We start from the raw sequence: 23,798 nt of genomic DNA on the forward strand, positions 1-23,798 counted from the left end.
ATGTATATGTTCACTGGAGGTAAAAGCGCAATGAATATATTCTTCATTGGACCACAATGTGCCTTATTTCACAATGATATGGCGATGGGCTCCAGCATCAAAAATGGCTTGGGCTGATGGGTGGCAAGTAACATTCATGTCACACAAGGTCCAGGCAATGACCATCTCCATCAAGACAGAGTCTAAACACCTTCCTTTGAGATTCAGAGATTCAACTACATTAACATCGCTGAATCCACCCATCAATCTCCTGGGGAGGGGAGGGGAGAGGGGGTGGTGCTATATATGACCAGAAAAGTAACTGGACCAACCACATTAATACAGTGGCTACAAGAGCAGGTCAGAAGTTGGATATTATGCAGCAAGTGACTCACATCCTGAGGCCACCAATTACAAGGCACAAGTCATGAGTGTGATGGAATACTCTCTATTGGATGACTGCAGCTCCAACAATTCTTAAGGAGCTTAACAGCCTGCTTGATTGTCACCCCATCCATCACCTTAAACATTGAATTCTGGCACCATTGCAGCAACTTACCAAGGTTTCTTCAACAGCACCTCCCAAACTTGCAAACTCTAACACCTGGAAGGACAAGGGAAGCATGTGCATGGGAACACCACCAATTACAAATTCCCTTCCAAGTCACAGACAATCCTGACTTGGAAAGATATTGCTGTCCCTTCATTGCCGCTGTGCCAGAATCCTGAAACATCCTAACAAACAGCACTGTGTTTATACTGACAGCACATGGACTGCAACAGTTCAAGAAGGTGACTAACTACAACCTTCTTAAGGGCAGTTTGGGATGGGTATTAAATGCTGGCCATGCCAGCGACACCCACATTTCATGGACATATATAAGAAAACATGGTGCATTCGGCTAAAGTTGAAATGGTGAGTGTAGACCACTGTAATATTCATTGTAGTACAGAATATTTTTTTGACCACATTAACCTGTAATAGTCAGTTCAGACTTTAAATCAAATGTCTGTCTTATTGAATGTCACAAAAGTATAAGAATTCATATAATATTATTGTGATTTATTGTAAAAGTAGGTTAATAGTGGGGTTTGGATAGTGTGTGTGTGTGAGAGAGATTTAATTGAATTGGAGACAGCTAGTTTGGAGGTTTTAACTCATTGAAAGAAGCTAGGTTTGAAATGCTAAATATGTAAACATGGCTGAAGTTTTAGAATGTAAGGCGAGGAGAATTTGCATTTTTAGATAAATCAGGGCAATTTCAATATCAAAGAGATGATAGGAGGAGTTGGAGAAGCTAGGCCAAGCAGTGTGTTTATTTTTCCCAAAGGTTACTGACAATATTAGCACCGTGAAAAGATTTATATTATGAGAAAGGTAAAGTTCCAAAGAGATATGGGAACAATGGAATTTATATTAAAAGGGAGAAACATGTGAAAATAAGAATGAGGCAATGTGTCAGGAAAGGTATTGTAAGATTTACCAGAAGTGTGAGAAGCCTCCAGGATTTGTGCATGAGGTTTGCTGTCTAGAGAAAGTAAAGCTGGGAAAAGCCATTTTGAATTTTACTGTCCAGGGTATTGCTGACATCAGTTTAAATGCTGCATTTTTTCACTTTTGCCTTAACGGGGGTGTAACTGGAAGCCATATTAATGAGGGGCTTTAGGAATTATTTCAGTAGTAATTTGTAGACCTATGTATGTGCTTGAAATCTTCTCTTTTGTTGATAAATGTTTAATTTAGTTTTCTAAAAAATCCCTGAAGTCTTGGTGGACTTATTACTTCTGAATTCAGGGCACACATGTCAAAATAAATACAAATTGCAAAACCATTTATATAGCATAATCAGGTTTCCCTCGTGGATTTGATCTGCCTGGCACACATCATCTGCTGCGCCATAACAAATTGGGGGCTCTTTGCGGGATTATTGAAACTCCTTGATTGATTTGGAGCTGGTGAATCTTAAGGTTACAAGTACGAGAAGCACTTTGAATTCAGGAGTTGGTGTGAGGGATTTTTAAAGTGGAAAGACTGCAAAAATGGTTGTATCCATGGCGAAAACATTTTTGGAAGTAGAAGATATAATTCTGATTGGGTTACCAAAAGTATCTAAGGGGAAGTTGATAGAGTTGACAGATGAGTTACAGTTAAAGTTACTTGTAGAGGCAAAGAAAAGCAGACATAGTTGAAGTGATAGCACAACATTTGAAGTTGGAAGTGATACCTGACACTAGTGAGTCACAGCTGGAGGTAGTGAGACTTCAGTTAGAAATGAAGAAGCTTGAGCAAAGGAACTGAAAAAACTTGAAGGCAAAAGAAAAAGAACTAGAATTGGAATTGAAAAGGCTAGAGGCAGCAGAAAAAGGGAAAGAAGGGAGTCTGAATTTTTCGGGCGGCAGGTGGGCTCGGTGCGGATGGGTGGCTGCGGAGCTGATCGCCGCCGCGATTGGCTCCACACTGCCATTTTACGCGGGCAGGCCAATTAAGGCTCGCCTAGCATAATACTTGAGCCATAGCGCTCAGCGCCACCTATGCAGGCCGGGGGGAGGAGGGAGTGTTGGGGCCAGCGCTCTTCTGCGCGTGCACGCATGGACCTACCTCAAGGAGATTGAATCGATGTTGAAAAAATTAAATAAATGGTTGAAAAAATTAATTAAACATGTCCCCTCATGTGACTGTGTCACATAAGATGGGACATGTGTTTATATTTATGAAATTTAAAAAAATTAATTAATAAAAACTTCAGGAAACCTCATCCTGCTCGTGGATGAGGTTTTCTTAAAATCGCGAAGGCCTCTTGGCCTTTTTGCCTGCCCACCAACCTTAAGGTTGGATGGGCAGCATTCACAATTACCTTAATTGGTTTTAATGGCGTTAATAGGCCATCTACATATCGGCTGCGGTGCGCGCCCACCGAATGAAACATCACAACTCAGCGTGATGATGTCGGGATGCACGCATCAAAATGTCAGGCCTGCCCCCGCACGCGCACTGAAAAATCCCGCTGTTGATCTCCAGAGGGAAAAGTTAGCAATGGAGGAAAGAGAGAAGGAAAGAAAAAGAGAGTAGAACATAAAAAAGTTTTGACTTTAAAAAAAGAGACATCAGATGCTGAGGAAAGTTCAGATGATGAAAAAACTGTTAACCTAAAACCCAGTGAGGAGATGTTTAAATTTGTGTAAGCTCTACTGAGGTTTGAAGAAACAGATGTGGACCATTCTTTATTTCATTTGAGGAGATAGCTAAGCAGGTGAAATGGCCACAAGAAAGCTGGACATTACTTTTACAATCTAGGTTTGTGGGTAGAGCATCTGAGGTTTATGCTTCACTTTCAGAAGAAATGTCAGTGGATTATGATGTGTTTTCATTGTAATAAAGTTGGGCACATGAAGTCAGTGTGTTGGAAATTACAGGGAAAATCTGTTGGAATTATTGGGATGCAGAAAAATTTTGGAAGTAAAAGTACGGTGGGTTCTGAGGTTCAGGCACAGGAAAAAAACAGTGATTTGTATACAGGTAAAACAGGAAGAATCAGTGAGAAGTAAAGAAGTGGAAATGTGTTCACAATTTACCCAAGGGAGTTCTGAGGAGCAGGTTGCAGAAATGTTTAAAGATTTTTTATGTGAAGGGGAAGTCTTCCCATGTGGAGTAGGTAAAGATGTTAAAATTTTAAGACACCCAGGGGCTAGTCAATCCTTAATATTGTGGGATAGTGATACTTGTTGCTCAGAGGGAGTATTGCAGGAACAGGTGATAATAAGTGGGATTCATGGAGATGTTAAACCTATTCCATTGTGGAAGGCAAATATAATGAATAAGTGGAAAACAGGTGAGGAGATTGCTGGAGTAGTGGAAAAATTGCCCATTGAAGGGGTTCAATTTATTTTAGGTAATGATATAGTTGGGTCACAGATGTGGGTGATGCCTATGGTAGTTGAGCAGCCTGTAGAGGCATTTTCAACAGAAGTGTTGCAGAAAGAGCATCCTGGATTGTTTCCAGATTGTGTGGGAACAAGATCACAAGCTCACAGGTTGAAATGGGAAGAAGAGGAAGTTAAAAGGCGGGTAAAAGGTGTTGGAAGTTCAATTAGCTGACACTGTTTTTGATAAGGTTGTTCAGGAAGAAAGAATAGAAGAGAATACAACTGAGGTAGTTAGCTCAAGGCAGTTGGTAGAGTTACAGAAAAAGGGATCCACACATAAAACAATCATATCAGACAGCTTACTCAGAAACAGAGGCAAACTGATCGTGTAGGACCCCTCCCTAAAACTAAAAGTGGAAAACATGGTAATAAAAATCTGAATGCAATTAGTTAAAGTGGTTTCAATCCAATTCCAAAATGGAATGGGTCCAGACTTAAAAAACTGTTCTCACACTGAGCATTGATTGATAAAAGTAGTGACAGATGTTGTTTTGGCAGGGCCAGGGGACAGAGCCTTGGATAGCTATGCCTCCCCATGACGCTCATGTGCTTTTGCTTCTGACCGTATGAAGATAGACTGATACAAAAGATATATCCACATTGTCACAGGTGCCAGCCTGCGTTACTGAGGTGACTCAACAAACTAGAACTGGGACGCACTGCAGTGAACTGGCGAGAACCATCTTGTCATGAAAGAAATGTATGGGCCAAAGAACAATTATGCAGATGCACTGTGGGCAGTCTTCCTAGAAAAGGATTGTTTTAATCCATCCTAACCCAATTCAATGAAAACATTGGAGCCATTTAATGTTGGCCACTATTGATAACCAATTACAATAATGTGCAAGTCACCCACAGTATCATTGTGATGTTGGATGTTCAAATATCCCTTCCTCACTCAGATCTAGTTATGTAATTATTTTAGTTTGCCTTTACTGTGGCCACTTAGAAATTGCCTGATTAGTGAAGGTTTAACTCAGTTGATGTAATTAGAATGTAGTCTTTGAAAATTTCTTATAATTGGTTTAATATCAATAGCTGGCCTGCAGTAAGAAAGATACAGACATTCATCAAGTGTAATGTGCAATAGACTAAAAGAAGCAGATTTCACAAACATCTAGAGCACCTCATTTCAACAAATGGAAAGAGAGGTGTTTATAGACCATTCTGCATCATATTCATTGAACTTTTAACTAATTTTGCATTGTCTAATATAATCGGCCTCTGGATTTCCTGTCATGTTATTTGGGAAACCAAATAATCTGGGTCCCTGCCATCTTTTGTACTTGTCAAAAATTTTGTTTGGCAGATCATATTCCCACCTGCAGATCACATCCTAATTAAAAAAATGTCATCTTATGTATTTCTCTTCATTTGTAACCTGGTAATGTGCATTTTCTCATCCAGTATTGCTAAGGGTCTCAGAAGCAGGGGCAATTTCATTAGGGTAGCCAGAATTTTCTAAACTGACACTTCTGAAATATATTTTAGCTTGGGCCACAGCAACAAAGTCCCAATCCCTCCTTCCACCTGAGGTGGGTGCCCCATCAGCGTCATAAAAGGTGCTGATGCCCATTCAAACCTCCGGCTACCCCAAAATAGTTCAGCTAGACAAACTTCCAGAAGAATGACTGTGGGGTCAATCAGGGTGGTCCAGTCCAGGTAAGAAGCTGAGACCCCTGGAAAAATGGCATTTTATTTTAAATGAATATCAGGTTGGATTAGGGCTAAAGGTGAAATGGGCAGGGCCAGGGGACAGGGCCTTGGATAGCTATGCCTCCCCATGATGCTCATGTGCTATTGCTACTGACCATATGAGGATAGACTGATGCTAAAGATATATCTACATTGGCACAGGTGCCAGCCTGCATTACTGAGGTAACCCAACAAACTAGAACTGGGACCCGCTGGAGTGAACTGGCGAGAGCCACCTTGTCAAAGGGATTGGATTGCGTATCGAAGACTTCTGGCCCCACTCTCATTGCTAAATGATACTGACAACTAAATAGAACTGAGACTTTAACAAAAAATGTTCAATGAGAAAACTAAATTTCTAAAATACCTTTAAGTAATAGTGGAACTTTCTGCTAAAAGTTTTACTGAATTACTGTGAAGAAATAATTAAAATAAGTAAAGGAGGAATTTTAATGAAACTCTGTGGTATCAATCAGTTCCCTGTTTTACCCTCTGCCCAAAGTTGTAGAGAGGATACCTCCATCTTGGGGTGCACTTTCTCTCACTTACTTGTAAGGGGATCTTGCTGCTGCTCCTATTGACCTTTCAGCTTCAAGAGCCTACCTGTCATCCTTAACTGACGACTAATTGGCCAATTAGTCAAAATTACAGGTGAGTGACTGTTTCCCCACACAGAACCAGCTTTGGACCCCCATTTGTGGCTGATGGCAGGATCCTGAAGCCCAGAGGGAAAATCCTGCCCCATATTGCTGCTTTGTGCTGATAACAGCATGAAGACTGCTGCAATCAGGAGAGAAAGGACTTAGAATGTAGCACAGAAACCCAGTTTTATTTACAATGTAGTGGTGGGAGATGAACTGATCAAAATGGAATAAATTTCCTCATGAGGCTAGTTGTTAGTATTATTGCCCGATACCGGAAGCTATATTTTCTTCTTCAGAGCCCATTTTATGAGTCCAGCCATTTTTGCAGCTCACAAACTGCACTTGCAACTGATATGCAACTTTGACCAGGATTTTCATCTTTTCCTGCAGGGTTCAGGTTCACAGTTGTGGTTTGCAATGCGTGAAACTTTATGGGAAGAGCGTGGACATAGAGACGGGCTGGTGAGATGGCCCACATCAGTTTTCGACGACAGTAGCATGGCTCCTAACATTGTTTAAAGGCCCTCTGAAAATTACATCTTACCCCCCTCACTCTCTCTACCCACCCACTCACTCCTGACCCATCCCCTGCCACCCCATGCTCCCTCCATGCACCCCCATATATCCTCCATAGCCACTCACCCAGTATCCACTATGTACAGTTCTCAGATTCCATGCACTATCAATGGAAAATACTTTACATTCCTTTGGGGAAAGTAAACCTCTCATAATCTAATAAAAGCCTCCATCAAACACACTGTCACTGATACTGAGAAAAATTGCATTCTGCCATGTGAAAAAACTTTGTAATACTTGCAATCCTATTAGCTTCTGTCAATAAACGCTAAAACACATCAAAGGCACAATCTGTTATTAGAATCTCTTAAAATTGTTATTAATTTTCAGATGACTGGAATACCTACTGTGCTGAAACCCATTAATACTTGAAACTCAGCCAAACATTCATAATGGCTACAGCTGCCCAAACAATAAAGTGTTCTCTCAGATGGAAAGAACAGAAGGTGCTCATTTCAATTTCAAAGCAGAATGCCTGTCAATCAGTGGACAGGAGCAGCTGGTTAGATTTACTCAAGTGTCAAAATCAGGGTTTTAAAAAAAAAAAATCAGCCACACTGTCATTCCATTTAAATAACAGTACAAAAGATTGCAGCACAGGCCGACAGGACATTTTAGAACATCTTTCACTACATTATGCTACTTTTTCCATTGGAAAAGTACTGTAATGCATGTGAAAAGTTACACAACGCTTGTCAACAAAAGGGTCAACTCACCTTTGCAGGTCCGATCCTTATGATGAATTATTGCACTGAAAACACATCTATATTACAATACAGCATCTAATTAGTGACATTTGAAGGAGTGAAAACATTTTACAGTTACCTTTCAGAATGTTCCCGATTCCTCCACAAACTTTCAAACATGGTATGCTTTTCATGGGCTTCCAAAACCCTGCACTGCCAGAATAAAATTGCTTGTGGGAGGAAATCTGATTTTTGCCCCCCATTTAAAATGGGGGATCCCGAGCTCAGTGGGGGCAGGTGTACATTTTGCACTCTGTAGGATTGGAAATGTAAAGGGAAATGGACTTCTTCCAAAAAAATCCATGTGTGGCCATTCATGCATCGAAATACGCCTCTGCACCTAGACAAAAATTTGGCCCCTGGTAGCAAATTGCTTCTCACTGTTGGTTAGCGAGTAATGGAAAGCTCCTGTGGAACTAGAAGAATTTTTTAAAAAAGAAATGCTACGCAGCAGAACTTGGGCAAGGAAAATGGATAGATGCAAACAGAGCATTAAAAATTGGAACACGGGCATTAGATTTTAATGCAATGTTTCAATTATGTTGTATCCTATTCTCTTTGGGTTACTCCATATTGCACTTATTGTTATTTATTCACTTATTGCACATATTGTTCCAAAAACAAGTAGGTGGCCGAGTACATGCTCCTAATCCCTTCTCTATATCTTTCATGAGCCAAGACCTCTAATTTTTCCTTTTCTCCTAATTGTCCAGCTCACATTCTCTGATCTGGGAAGCTAATACAAACATATTTTAATCATTCTATAATGTTGTATGTTAGTTCACCCACAATCCTTACTAGGATATTGTTCCATTAATTTTAACCACATTTTTGTGACTGAATAACATCACAGAACTTACATGAATTATATCAGTACCCAAAGTTGTCATACCTTAACTCCAGTATATTTATGACATTGCCTGAGGGGAAGATCCTACGAACATAATTAAAATCACCAACGTATATGCTTCCATCTGATCCACACGTCAAGGCAACTGGTGCAAGGAGTTTGTTACCAGCTGCAAGGCCATTGCAGCTTGGACAGGAAATGCTACGTCTTCGGCCATTTCCAATAATGCTTCCAATGACAGGTGGCTGCTGGGATATAAAGTTATTTTCGCCATTTCCCTTGTGTAAAATACCTGCAACAAAATAAATGATTGCTAATATATTTTTTATAACGTATGAGACAACAAATACAGCTACAAATACAATTACAATACGAATACAACATGCATTGAACCTATGTTAAACCTTATTAACAATAACTCATCTGTTATTATCACAGTGCACACTGATCAATGTGTATGCACAACTATGATAGATTATTTCCTATTTGAATGACAATAATTGATCGCAATGTTCAAATGAGAATTTCCTGATGACAAACACTAGAGATGCTAATCTAAAAAGAAATTTAAAAACTGTTGACCAATACTGGTCTTGAGAGGACATGGATGTCGCACCCGAAAGGTGTCACGTCCTTCTTCAAACTGAGACACTTGAAAGGGGGATAGGAAAGATGCAAAAGACTGAACTTTAATCTCCTGTGGTTGCGGAGACTAAAGACTGATTTGCACGTCTCAGCAGCTATCCAAAATCCATGTCCTGTTGATTTATATCTCAATGTATGGATGGGCTGAGATAAAAAAAACATGGACTCTACGAACGAGTCATAGTTTTTTTTCCCTTCCAGAATACACAGGGAAAAATCAATTAAAAAGCTGGTGTGCTGGTGTGTGATGGTGGGCGGAATTGTCCCAGATTTGCACTAAGTGCGGCTGTGGATGTATAAAACACCGGCCTCAATGGCGAGTTTTCATGCTGTATCATCCCAAACTCACTGCATTAATTATGCATTCCCGGGAAACATGCTGTTTCCATGGCAGGCAGGCTCTCATTCGCCCACCATGCCATCACCTTGATGCTTCAGCAAGCCAGGGGTGATATTTAAGTTCTAGCCACGCGCACATACCTTATTGCTTCCATCCCGTGACTGCGACTGCTGCAAAAAAGACATGATCCTGAAAGGCAAAAAGACTGTCACTCCCAGGTTCAATGAGCATCCCTCAAGCGCCTTTTGGACACAGTGGAGGCTGGCTGTGAAGTCCTCTACCCCCACTCTGGATGCAGGATGGGTAGTGTGGTAAAGTGAGGTACCCTGTCCCTTTAAGAGAATGCAAGTGTACTGATCATGTGACAGCACTGACGAATCACTGTACAGCATGGGCAACTGGGAACTGTAAGTCTAGTTCTGGAGGTTTCTGAGTGAGCACGTATGATCTGATGCTCTGCCCTATGTCTCAATAAACCATCGTTATTTATTCTTACATCAGTTTCTCACTATTATTAATTTCAAGCAGCAATTGATGAAAACATAGGAATGTGTGCAGTAGAATTTGGTTGACCAACGAACTCATTTCCCAAGACACAAAAGTGGTGACGAGGATAAAGAACAAAAGAAAATAAATTTCAAGATGGGTGAGCAAAACATTGGAAAGAGCATCTGTACTTATATTGTAAAATAGGCAACATGTGGGAATTGGTACAGAAAGCAGTGCTGCAGTTTAAAATAAAAAAAACCCTGCAGAATCGTGATTGCGGAGATCCCGCCAAAACTCAAAAAGAGCACAAAACCCAGCAGAGAAAAGCCGACAGCTGCAGAGACAGTTAAAAAAAATGGTGACTGCTCTTAAAGTGGCAATACATTTACAAGGGTAAATGCAAGAAAAATGGCTATGCACAGAAAATTGTAAAAGACCCCAGTGAGAGGGCGGCCACGCTGAAAGGCACGAAGAGACTCCAGACAGAGGCCAACTCCATGGTAAGCCAAACACCTGAATTAGTCATTAACTGGAAAGCCTATTGGAAGCACAGTTCCCTTGCAGTCGTTCACAATGCCGCAGTTTGGGTGTATCGATCCATTTGACCCCATTTCAGATGACTGATCTCAGTATGTCAAACGCCTAGCATTCTTTTATTACTGCACGACATCATGGGGAGGAAGAGAAGAGGGCGATTCATTTATCCTGATGCAGGAGCAAAATGTACGGGCTGATCCTCAGCCTTAAGTTACCTAGCGCCCCAGATGGGAAGATTTTCAACAAGTTAATAAAAATTGTACAGAGCCACCTAAGACCAAAGCTCTCAGTTACTATGCAGTGCTTCAAGTTCAATTCAAGGAACAGGCTTCCAGAGGAGACAATAGCTGACCATGTGGCCATTTTAAAGGCATTAACTGAGCATTGCGAATTCAGAATGTCCATTAGTGATATGATGAGAGACCGGCTGATATGTGGGATTGGAGATAAATCTATCCAAAGGCGTTTGCTAGCCGAACCTAGCCTAGACTTCAATAAGGCATTAGAATTAGCTACCACGACGATGCATGACACCCTTTGTGGACTAAATTGCAGCGCTCAACCAGACCAGTCCAGGCAATGGAACCTCATTTTCAGCATCCCAATGGTTCGCTCCACCAAGTTGCAAGTTGTAGAATAAGCTTTGTTATACCTTCAATTTGCTGCAATCTGAGGCCTCCATATGGGTGTCATCAACATTGGCCTCTGTACCCTTGTTCCCGAGGAGCCAACCTTGCAGCTTCTGTGGACCCTGGAAGACTTCAGGGATCTGTGACCAACTGAGAATGTAGGAGTCATGCACAATCCCTGGAAACCTTACACAGACCTGCAGGATGCATTTGTGGTGGTCGCACACCAGCTGCACATTCAGAAAATGGAATCCCTTGTGGTTGACATTGTTGACCATGTGTTGCAATGGAGATCTGAGCACCACGTGAGTGCAGTCAATGGCATCCTGCACCTGTGGGAAACCCGAGAACTGGACAAATCCAATCGCTCTTGCATCCTGGCTATCCTGGTCCCAGGCAAAATGCACAAAGCTCTGTGCCCTCGTAAGATGACATCCGTGACCTCATGGATGCATTTGTGGTTGGAGGCTTATGATATCCCACAGAAGCCACCTGTGGAGCCCAGAAATGAGCCACTGGTATGGAAATTGAGTGCCATGGCCACTGGCAGTTGATGCCCTGCATGTCCCCGTGGTGCCAAATCCTGCAGCTTTGACCAACCAGTTCCCCTACCATGTGCAATCGTTGGCAACACTGGTTCTTGATCATCTGCAGGAATGAAAGGCGGTGTCTATAGACCCTGGGTGTAACTAGGCGCCGACCAGCGACTGCTCGCTGTGGCTCTTCGATGGCGTGTGCAGGAGTCCCAGCCACCCCTTCTTCCTGAGGGTGCTGTTCTACTCTCTGCGCAGCCAGGAGCCTCAGTCACTCTCGTCTCCACTCCCTGCAAGCCACAAGGCATACACCTAGTTCACTAGACTCCATGATCCTGATGTACTTCTCGTGCAGGGTTAAAGAGAGAGATACGTGAGTTAGCATGGGTGCACTAAGAACCTGTCTTGGTTAAGTCTAAAAGCCCCTTAATGCATCCCGGAGAGCACTGGCCGCCACTTGGATGGCCAGAGATTAGTGCGCTGCATGGCTGCCGAAACACCGCCCACCTCCGTCGACTCCACCCAACCAATTGGAGGCAGCTTTGCCCATTGGACTGCATGCTGTGCTCTCAGCTCAGGTGCAGGCATTCTCCTAACCCGCACTGCAAGGCTCCACTGTTAGCTTGAATCTTGGGGGAGATGGGTCCAAACTGGGATGATGATATTGCAAGTGGCTGTGATCACCTCCACCAGTCTCTGCTCCATGGCCAGCTTTAGCAAGGGGATTGTACGACGTGCCCAGTCGTCCAACTGTTCTGCAGTCCACTAAAACGCTTATTACTTTGCATTATGTGCCTGAGGGTTGAAAAGTTCTGGAGCACTTGGTGGCACTTTGATGCCTCTGTGTTGCTAGAGTGGGCAGAGAAGCTAGAGGCGCTACTCCAATCATATCAATGTGGCTGTGCCTGAACTGTCTCAGCTGCAGAGCACCTTTATGCAAGGTGTCCCTAATGCATGACCGCTTCCATTGCCCACCTCTCCCCCCATGTGCTTGCGCGCTACCTTCAACTGCAGGGCATCCTTTGCCCCCCCTCCCTACACGCCTCAACCGCAGGGCAGCCCTTGCCCTCCACACCTCAACATGCTTCAGCCTTGAAGTCCAACAGCCGACCCAGTCGAGCGCTCTGCAACATTATTGTGTACTCACCTCCAAGTTCCCCTCAAAGTGCAGCCCACCAAGTGCATGCCTTTTATATGTTGTTGTGAAACACGTCGGCGTGTGTGGGCAGATGATCCAGTGGGAGGGGATGATCCTTGTGAGCTGGGCTTATAATGATATATTACAGATGTATTACAATGAGGTTCCTGGCGTCTGATGGCGGGAAACACAGCTCCCCATCAGCGGGCGGAGCAGATTATCACAAACTGGTTTCATGACAGAAACCAATTTTTGGACTTCTCGCCATATTGTCCGCTCACGTCACCGAACATGCCTGACGCCAGCTGGCACGGATGATTCAGCCCAGTGTGTGACAGCAAGCAGAAGAACAAGTCAGTTACCCCACTGCAGCTTGCAGGCAAAAATCTCTCTCTCTCCGTAGCTGAAGGCAAAGCTCAGCAAAAACCACAATCTCAAGGAAATAGGACAGCCTTTCAGTCAACCTGCAGAACCAAGTGTCTCCAAACTAACAGCGAAACTGTCCAAGTCAGCTCTACCAGAATCACCCAAATTAATGGCTACAACGTACTGCCAGCTACGCCTCACGGACAATCCAAAGACTTTTGTATTTTTAAAAACTTTTATTTGGAGTCTTAAATCCTCATTTCTAATCTGTGTGTATGTGTGTTGCATTTTTATTATTTTTCTCAGGTTTTAGTAGCTAATAAACTTACTCTTTCTTTGACTCAAGAAAACCTGGTTAAATTGGCTCCTTCTAAAAATAAATACATTTGGACTGGGAAGGGTGTCCACAGGGGAAGGGAGCCCTTTTAAATCAACCTAGTTGCGGCCAATTGAGGTGGCTAAATAAAGAAGGGGAGCCAGCTTATTCCTCCTCACCTGGGAGCATAACAAAATTGGGGTCCCATTCAGGAAGTTAATGAGTTGGGGGCCTTCACCTGGGGACTGGTCATAACAATAGAAAATTATAGATATGGACAAAAGGCCAGCCAACATTTGAAAGAAGAAAGACAGGTCACGGTCACAGACACCCTTCATTGCAATGATTATCAATCTTGTTTCTTTCATATGTGACTGGCTTGTCCATTTCTGGTTTGTTCATTCTGCTTTTAGAAGAGTTGTAAGGTCAAGGATAACTCATAGATATCTTCGGTGAGATAGATATTTGGGCATCAGACAAATCAAGCTTACAGACGATTGTTTACAATCGTTGGAACTTCAATAAAGTTCTTATTCATGAAACAAAGCACATCAAATAAGTGCAATATAGGCAGAACTGAACTGTTTATCTCTATGAGGATGAAGGTTATCCTATAAAAAAGCCTAGAACCAAGGTTTCAAATGTCTAAATTTCTTTTATAAAATTCAGAATCTTTTGGTCATTTCCACAGATCAAAGTTACTTTTTCCAAATCTGATTAAGTTAGCTTTCAAATGCTGGCAAAATTGCACCCACTTTGGGGTGCTGCAGAATTTAAGTCTCATTGTTTTCCCATCTTTTCGTTTATATAGCAGTGCAAGCCAACTTAGTTTGATGAAACGATTGGAAGGCCATGGCCTAGATTTTGCAATTGACCAGGGTCAGGCTCCTTTAAATTTTGTTTTGGTGGGCTTCCAGCAGCATTATTATTTCTGCTAGGCCTTGGATGAGGGAGAAAAGGAAACAGTTGCACCGCCTGCAGTAGCACAGTGCATCATGTCCAGCAAATCCCCATAGCTGTAGCCATTTGTTTCCCTCTTGCTTTTGAATCAATTCCATTAGGGAAGATGGACCATTCATTTTGAAAGTCCTTCCATGAAAGGTACAAGGCACCTGGTGGAATAAATTCTGTCAGATTTATCCTCCCAATGGCTGTGCAAATTCCTAAAATTGGGGGGAAGCAGGTCAGAAAATCCAACCTTATATTTAAATTGTTATGAAAAATAAAAATGGAGATTGCTGAAAATACACAGCAGGCCCACCACCATCTGTAAAGAGAATAAGCAAGTTAATGTGACTAAAGCAAAATACTGCGGATGTTGGAAATCTGAAATAAAAATAGAAAATCCTGGAAAAACTCAGCAGGTCTGGCAGCATCTGTGCAGAGGGAAACAGAGTTAATGTTTCTAGTAGTGAAGCTGAGAGATCTGAAGAAGAGCCATATGGACTCGAAATGTTAACTCGGTTTCTCTCTCTACAGATGCTGTCAGACCTGCTGACTTTTTCCAGCATTTTCTGTTTTTAATTCAAGTTAATGTGACCCCTGTTCCACAGACAAAACATATATCTATCTTTTCTCTTTTCCGATGATGATACATCTATTATGTATTGCTGGCATTTCAATTTTATATTTCAGATTTATGGAATCTACAGTTTTTTTTTCTTTTTATTTCCATATATAGTTTCAAGCACGTAAATTCTTCTGCAATGATTGTTGTACTGTTTACTTACTACTTCGTATGTTGAGGGCATGGTGCTTGTCTAAGGTCCATCCACCCAGGTTAGATGCATCTAATTCATAGCCTTGCAGAACTGCAGTACGCTTCTCCCAGAGTACCAGATCAGGACATGATTCATATTCATAACCCACAGACACTGCAAGGGTACAATTGAAAATAGGTAAAACAGATGTAGAGCATATTATGGAAAGAACTATCTCTGCCAATCTATTTAAAAATCAATTAGCCTGATTAAACATCAGTAAAGCACTTTGAAGATGGGGTTAGATGCAACATTGAACTAATACCAATAGGTCTCCCAAGATGAAGAAACGTATGTGTGGATCTGGTTCAGACAGGAGGAAAAAAGGTCATCTCACACAAATGCTTGCTAATGGACGCACTTGAAGCAAGATTTAGCAGCTGTATTCAAGACCAGTGGTATATGTGTCTGCATAATAATGGACAAACTTGCCTCTGAAAAAGACTAAATTTGTAAAGTACTATGTTAGCAGGAATATAATTGATAAGGTACTCATATCACATCATTAAAGGATTTTTAACCCACAAGGACAATGGTTTGGGGGTACAGTTAACACCACCAAATCCAACCCCAGCCTGCCTATTTCCAGTTTTTATGGTTAGGGTCCAAGGGCTGGTGGCTAACTGACTCTCAGGGGCAGACCAGTCAGTAAGATCTGTTTAAGGAGCTGTGGGCCTCCACTTAAACAGGAATTTTATTTTCAACTCACTGAGGCCGGGTTTCCTAGCTTTTGAAAATCCCAGCAGCTAAAGGAAGCCAGAAGGGCCAGATCCATGAGCTAAGTCAGGTATAACATTGCTTGTGACTGGAAGAGCAATGTTTCCTCTAAGTCCAACAAGCTTACTTCTTTGCACAACACACAAGCAGCTGAATTACATCCCTGACCCTGATCAACTCCCCCACGACTCCCACCATGATTTCACACACTCCCTGCAATCTCCAACTGCCTCTTCAATCTCCGATTCCCCCCTCAATCTCCGACTCCTCCGTCTCACCCTCCCACACCCCATAAAGGAAAAACCAGTAGAACTTAAGAAATGACTGACACTGGTCCAACCTGAACTTGCATATCTTAACACTGAACTCTAGTTCAGACCAGTACCAGTCATTTCCAAGTTTGACTGGTTTTTCCTTGCCCTCCACCTCCGACTCTCCCTACGCTCTTGTGATCAGGTGAGTCCCACCCCTCTATGATTTCCTAGCCACTTTACGAACATACGAATTAGGAGCAGAAGTAGGCTACTGGGCCCCGCAAGCCTGCTCTGTCATTCAATAAGATCATGGCTGATTTGATTGAAACCTCCCACTTACCCCAAATAACTTTCCACCACCTTGCTTATCAAGAATCCATCTACCTCTATCTTAAGAACATTTAAAGATTCTGTTTCCACTGCCTTTTGAGGAAGAGTTCCAATGACTCATGACCCTGAGAGAAACAATTTCTCCTCATCCCTATCTTAAATGAGCGACCGTTTATTTTTAAACAGTGGCCCCTAGTTCTAGATTCTTCCACGAGGAATCATCCCTTCCACATCCACCCTGCCAAGACCCGTCAGGATCTTAAATGTTTCAATCATGTCGCTTCTTACTTTCTGAACTCCAGTGGATACAAGCTTAGCCTGTCCAACCTTTCCTTATGAGATAACCCGCCCATTCCTGGTATTAGTCTAGTAAACCTTCTCTGAACTGCTGCTAACGCATTTACATCCTTCCTTAAATAAGGAGACCAATACTGTACATGGTATTCTAGATGTGGTCTCACCTGTACCCTGTATAGCTGAAGCATAACCTCCCTACTCTTTTATAAAAGCAAAAAACTGTGGATGCTGGAAATCCAGAACAAAAACCAAAATACCTGGAAAAACTCAGCAGGTCTGACAGCAACTGCGGAGAGGAATACAGTTAACGTTTCGAGTCCAAATGACTCTTCAACAGAACTAAGGAAAAATAGGAAAGAGGTGAAATATAAGCTGGTTTAAGGGGGGGTGGGACAGGTAGAGCTGGATAGAGGGCCAGTGATAGTTGGAGATTGCCAAAAGATGTCATAGACAAAAGGACAAAGAGGTGTTGACGGTGGTGATATTAGCTAAGAAATGTGCTAATAGGTGACAATAAGGGTAGAAAGCAGGACGAGCAAGGTACAGATAGCCCTAGTGGGGGTGGGGTGGGGGGAAGGGATCGAAATAGGCTAAAAGGTGGAGATAAAACAATGGATGGAAATACATTTAAAAATACTGGAAGTAGGTGGGAAAAGAAAAATATATATAAATTATTGGAAAAAGTGGGGATCGCAAAGGGGGTGGGGATGGAGGAGAGAGTTCATGATCTAAAGTTGTTGAACTCAACATTCAGTCCAGAAGGCTGTAAAGTGCCTAGTTGGAAGATGAGGTGCTGTTCCTCCAGTTTGCATTGAGCTTCACTGGAACATTGCAGCAGGCCAAGGACGGACACGTGGGCATGAGAGCAGGGTGGTGTGTTGAAATGGCAAGCGACAGAGAGGTCTGGGACATGCTTGCGGACAGACCGAAGGTGTCTTTTATTCAATTCCCCTCACAATAAACAACAACATTCTATTAGCTTTCCTAATTACTTGCTGTACCTGCATACTAGCCTTGTGTGATTCGTGCACTAGGACACCATGGTCCCTCTGAATCTCAGAGCTCTGCAATCTCTCCCAATTTAGATAATATGCTTTTTAAAAATTCTTCCTGCCAAAATGGACAATTTCACATTTACCCACATTGTGTGCCATTTGCTAGATCTTTGCCCACTCACTTAACCTATGTCCTTTTGTAGCCTCTTTATGTCCTCTTCACAACTTACCTTCCTACCTATCTTTGTATCATCTGCATATTTATCAACCATATCTTCAGTCCCTGCATTAAAGTCATTTATATAAACTGTAAAAAGTTGTGTCCACAGTACTGATCCCTGTGGCATACCACTCATTACATCTTGCCAACCAGAAAATGACTTATTTATGCCAACTGTTTCCTGGTAGCCAGCAAATCTTCTATCCATGCCAACATGTTACCCCCTATACCATGAGCTTTTATTTTCCACAATAACATTTGATGTGGCACCTTACCCAGAATGAAAAAACAGTAAAAAATGGGAACTAAGAATACTGGTCCAAACTGGTCTTGTATACCTTAAAATGGAGCACCAGTAAAAACTGGGAAATAAGAGTACTGGTCCAAACAGATTTTTCCTTCTGGGTATCAAATACCTTCTGGAAATCTAAGTACAGTACATCCACCAGTGCCCCTTTATCCACAGAACATGTGGCTCCTTCAAAGAACTCTAATAAACTGGTTCAAGGATTTCCCTTTCACAAAACCATATTGACTCTGCCTGATTGCCTTGAATATTTTTAAGAGCCCTGCCTCTTTAATAATAGCTTCTAACATTTTCCCTATAACAGATGTTAAGGCAACTGGCCTGTAGTTTCTTGCTTCCTTCTCCCTCCCTTTTTGAATGAAGACGTTACATTTGCTATTTTCCAATCTAATGGAACCTTCCGTGAATCTAGGGAATGCTGTAAAATTAAAACTAACGCATCAATTATCTCACTAGCCATTTCTTTTAGGGGTGAAGTCCATTAGGACCCAGGGATTTGTCATCTATGCTACCTTTGCCTATCAGATTTTTCCACTCTAGATGTAGATTAAAACCCCCATGATTATCGACATAACTTTCTGACAAGCTCCCATTATCTTATGTCAGATTTTAATAATACTACTAATTTTTAGCATCTCTTGTTGGTCTGACATAATGTCTATGGATTTTATTTTTAATGCTTTTAAACAGTTCAGCTTGAATTTCTGTTAGTGAGGCAATGGGCAGTCAAGGCAGTGGGATACTTCATAGGATGGAAACTGTTGCTTGTGAGAAACTACACTTAATGGTTTTATGACTTTAAGTTGCCTGAGAGTCTGGATTCAACAGCGCTATGTTTGACGAAATGCTGAATAGTAGTTTTAACTTAGGATGACACTATCTTTAAACACAAACTCATGCATTGATTTAATTGATTAACCATATCTGTAGGGCAGAACATCTGTACTGGAGGGAAACTTTTCTTTTCTTATGATATTATGATAGGAAGTGTAATTAACATTTGGCCTTAATGGCTTTAGTATTAGCAGGAATGGGTTAGAGTATATTTATGTGATAGGCGTACTATTGACAAGAGGATGTGACATGCATTTAAATATATTCCTCTGCTCTCTTTCATAAAATAATTAACTTGCTTGTTGTAATTGGTTTAACAACACCTTTAAAATAACTGTAACTGCTCTGTATCTCAAGGATGTATCATTTGTTAGTAATGGAATGTGAAATCTGGAGGCCCAGAAAACAAGGAACAGACATTTGTCTTGAGTCTGCATGATTCTAGTTACAGGGATGGGGTGACATCAGATGGCTCGCACACTAAGCCAATGGAAGAGGTGAATGTGGACCATTTCCAAATAAGGGATTCTGGAATAATAGGAAGTAAGGATAAAAGTTGGAAAATTGGAGTCTTCATTGGCACAGTGTTATCATGGCTCCTGGGGTATGATTCTTCTAGACACAGTTCAACATCACTTCAGAGATAGAAGAAGAGAAAGACATCGCTTGTGTTGGCAACGCCAAGGAATCCTAGGAACTTGAGGGATGAGGAACTTCCATGTTGTCTTCATTTTTTTTTTTAAGTACATGCAAAATCTTGCTTAATAAATTCTACTTTATTCATAAATACTACTTATTTGTACCTTGTTAGATCAGGTACAACTGAGGACCCTAGTGTTAGAAATTAAGCATTCGAAACTAGAGATTTAATTTGAAGGGTTCTTTTTTTAACCCCCAAACCCTAATGGCTTACACTTTTCCTTTATACTCTGTCCTGTGTAGTTACATTTAGGGGGCCTCTACACCACTCCCACAAGTGACTTCTTTCCTTCATCATTTCTCATCTCAACCCAAATTGCTTCTACATCCTAGTCTCCTGAACATAGGCCATCCTTCTCTAATGTGCTAATAACATCATTAATTAACAGAGTGACCCCTCCACCTTTTCTTAGCTTCCTGTCCTTCCTAAGTGGCACATATCCTTCAATATTCAGGTTCCAATCTATATCATCCTGTAGCCATGTGTCTGTAATTGCTATCAGATCATACTTATTTATCACTATTTGTGCTATCAGTTCATCTGTTTTGTTTTGAATGCTATGTGCATTCAGATACAGAGCCTTTAGTTTCGTCCTTTTATTATTTTGTAACATCTTGCATCCCACTCCCCGGCTGCTCTCCCATTTGATAGGCAGCTGGGTTGTCAATCTGCATCATTGCACTTTGTCACCCCGTTCTCTTCATGGCCCCGTTTAAGTGACATGATCCTTGCACCTGCAAGTTTAACTCTTGTCTAGCTCATAAGGTTTTTTGTATCCTTAAGATTACGCCATTAAAAACTAAGAAAAATTAATCTTAGAACTTATTGCTGCCCATACTAGTGTATGAACACTTCATAGATCTTTAATACATTCCTGTGCTCTTTATTTTAAAGGTGTTGTTAAACCAATTACAACAAACAAGTTAATTATTTTATGAAAGAGAGCAGAGGAATATATTTAAATGCATCAAGTATTCACACACTACTACTGCAAATGATAAATTTTAGTCTTAAGTATTCAGTATATTTAGAACTCAACTCAAAGTTTCTTTATTTTGTCCACAACAGTACATCAAGATTCCATTTCTGTGTCCCCTTTTGCTGACCAGTCATTAACACTGCTTCCATAATAATATGGAAACCTTTATGTAAACAGGGTCTACACTGTGTCCTTTTCTGCAGTGAAGGAGGCCTTATTGGGATTAATGAGCATGAACGCAGCACTCCTAGTGGCTTTTTATTTTTATAGAACTCAAATTTAAAACATGAAATGGTTTCACCTATCTTAGGTTGTAGTTTACCAAGTTAGCATCTTATTTCAGAGTGGTGAAGAAATAAATTTGGTCTTAATCCCTTCCCAGGGATACATTTACTATTAACACTAAGTCTAGAATGCAGGAAGGAATAAACTGGAAAAATCTGAGGACAAACTCATGAGATCCAGCACAAACAAGCATGAAATAAAGTAACTATTGGAAAGATGTTATTGTAATGCAACGGAAAGTCTAAAAAAACCCTCAACCTTTCAACTGTCAATCTTTTCTCTAAAATAAAGTTATGTAGTATTTAATGGTGAAGCAGAAAGGGTAACAATGTATGTGTTAAATTTCCAATTATAAAGTCTTTGTAAAGCCATAATTAAAAATAATGATTTTGAACCATGTAAGGTGCAGAATTCTTGGCAGCTTCAATGGTTTCTTAGAAAGAAGCAATTTCTATCGCTGGTTTGTATCCATATTATAACTGGTCACTTCTTTTCAGGCCCATGAAATTGTGAATAACTTCACTTTATAAACATTATAACTTGCTGTCAAGTAAAAAGTACAACTTCTGCTTAGATCTAGTGTGAATACATTGCTATTCAATTTTGGATGATTTGACTTCTTGACAAATATGAATTGATTGACTGCTGAAGATGTTGCTTGTTGTCATTTCAGCAGCTGCATGAAGGTGTAATTATGAAAATTACAGAGACAACATGAGTGTTGAAAGAAGTGACAGAGTTGATTTAAATAATCAACATTAAAAAAATGACAATGAATGAGAAATTACAAACGGGTTTCATTTCAATATAATCATCAAGGAAACCTTTGAGATGAACACATTTTTAACAAAACCATCATCGAATAAGTTAGCTACTTTTTACAGAATCTGTTCTTCTGGCTTTCAAAGAGATTGTGATTGTGTTGTCTATTTAGAGGGAACACCTCATTGATGTGACAAGAAAATAGTATTCAATTATACCTATCAACAACCCTGCATTCTGGCTAGCTTCTGAGCATACTTTCAAACTCTACTGAGAATACTTCAATTATGATTGATATTTTCATGAAACACACCACATGCCTTTCAATGTAAAATGGAGCCACTTTTCATCAAGGGCTTCATTCTCTTCAATATTTTAGAGGGGAAAACCAGAATAATGCTCCAGCTTATATGCTGCAGAAGGGAATTGGGACAGCTTATTTGACTTGTCCACATTTGGCAATTAGCCTCAACTTCCCACTGGAGAATAGTTCACATAAAAGAAGAAAGTACAATACAGTGAGCTGGAAAACAAGTAATGAGCCATTGAAATTAGTTGCAGTCACCTTGGTGTTACCTTTAACACCTGGGCCTGAATCTTCTGGTTGGTGTGCTAGGGCAGGCCCCGCTCGCCGATGCGTAAAATGACGCGTGGTAACATCGGGCGTGCGTCCCAACGTCACCGTGCATCATTCTGATCCTCAGTTCGGCGGGTGGGCAGCGGAGTCGGCTGCACATCCGCCAAACTGTCAAAGGCCTATTAAGGCCATTATTAAACTAATTGAGGTACTTGTGGGCTGCCCATCCAACCTTAAGGTTGGCGGGCAGGCGAAGAGCCCAGGCAGCCTTCGCATTTTTCATGGAACCTCATCCACGGGCGGTGAGGTTTGATGAAGGGTTTATAAGTTTATGAAAAATTTTTTGTAACATTTATTGACATGTCCCATGAGGGGACATGTCTGAAAATTTTTTCAATTCTTTTATTCAACCTTTCATTCTCAAAGTAATCCCCCTGAGGCACGGAGCTGCCTCAGGGAGATTTCTGTATGTGTGCGAAAAAGCGCAGGCCCCAACTCTCCCTCCTCCCCCCGCCCACACAGGTAGTGCTAACCACTTCTGGGTGCGCGTCACGCAGGGCGGGCCTCAATTGGCCCGCCCACACAAAATGGTGGCATGTAGCCGATCACCACCCGCGCCCGCTCCTGAACCGCCTGCCCGACGGGGAGAAAATTCTCCCTCTGGTGTGTTCTTGATCTCATTTAGTGACTGGATTTGTGTCAAATGACACAATTCCTTAGGAACGGGGAAACTGGAAAAGGTCACTCTCTCTGCCTTCTTGACCACTGAGAATGGACATTTGCCACCACTCGGATGTAAATCTCAGGAATTTTAAAAGAGACAAACTTTGGAATGGAGTTTGGGCCTAAGAAAGGAAATGGTAAAGCTATAATTGGAAAGTGAAAATCAACAAGATAATAAAAGCTGCGACTAAAGTAAGTTGATTTATTGTGGCCAAATCCCTCGTCAACCTACAGATACTGTTTTCAACATCACAATCACCAGCTCTGTCAATCAACACAGAAGTGTCTGTAGCATTATGAAACCTACCAAATGCTTCCGATAGTCCATAAACCTTTTGGCTGTAAACATCAGTTTTGTCCCAGATGAAGTAATAGGATAGGTCAGGGGTAGCAGGAAACCACTTCTGGAAGAGCCGGCCTTCCACAGCCACCATGAGATGTACTTTCATTAGATTGAAGGGGATGGAGGGGTGTGTCAGACTAATCCTCATGATTGATTTGTAACCAGCATTGCGGCTGCTGACATAGTTCAGCTTCATTTTACTACCTGGAATATTTATCTCCTCTTGTAAAGCCTGTGAACAGAAAAGGTAGAAAGACTGTAGCAAATAATAAATGAAAAAGAAATGTTAGCATTCTGCCACCATTCTT

The 23,798-nt window shown here is 41.4% G+C and overlaps 1 protein-coding gene across 1 annotated transcript in view; it reads right to left on the reverse strand.

The window, feature by feature from the left end:
* tenm4 (teneurin transmembrane protein 4) overlaps positions 1-23,798 on the reverse strand; it is a 240,022-nt gene that overhangs the window by 66,326 nt on the left and 149,898 nt on the right. The window contains exons 14-16 of the mRNA XM_078544823.1: positions 23,455-23,722; positions 15,138-15,281; positions 8,457-8,706 (exon numbers count right to left, since the gene is read on the reverse strand). Of these exons, the coding sequence (XP_078400949.1) occupies positions 8,457-8,706; positions 15,138-15,281; positions 23,455-23,722 (662 nt within the window). The remainder of the gene's footprint in view (positions 1-8,456; positions 8,707-15,137; positions 15,282-23,454; positions 23,723-23,798) is intronic.

The sequence above is a fragment of the Cetorhinus maximus genome, chromosome 7, assembly GCF_964194155.1.
Source record: "Cetorhinus maximus chromosome 7, sCetMax3.hap1.1, whole genome shotgun sequence".
NCBI classification, from domain to species: domain Eukaryota; kingdom Metazoa; phylum Chordata; class Chondrichthyes; order Lamniformes; family Cetorhinidae; genus Cetorhinus; species Cetorhinus maximus.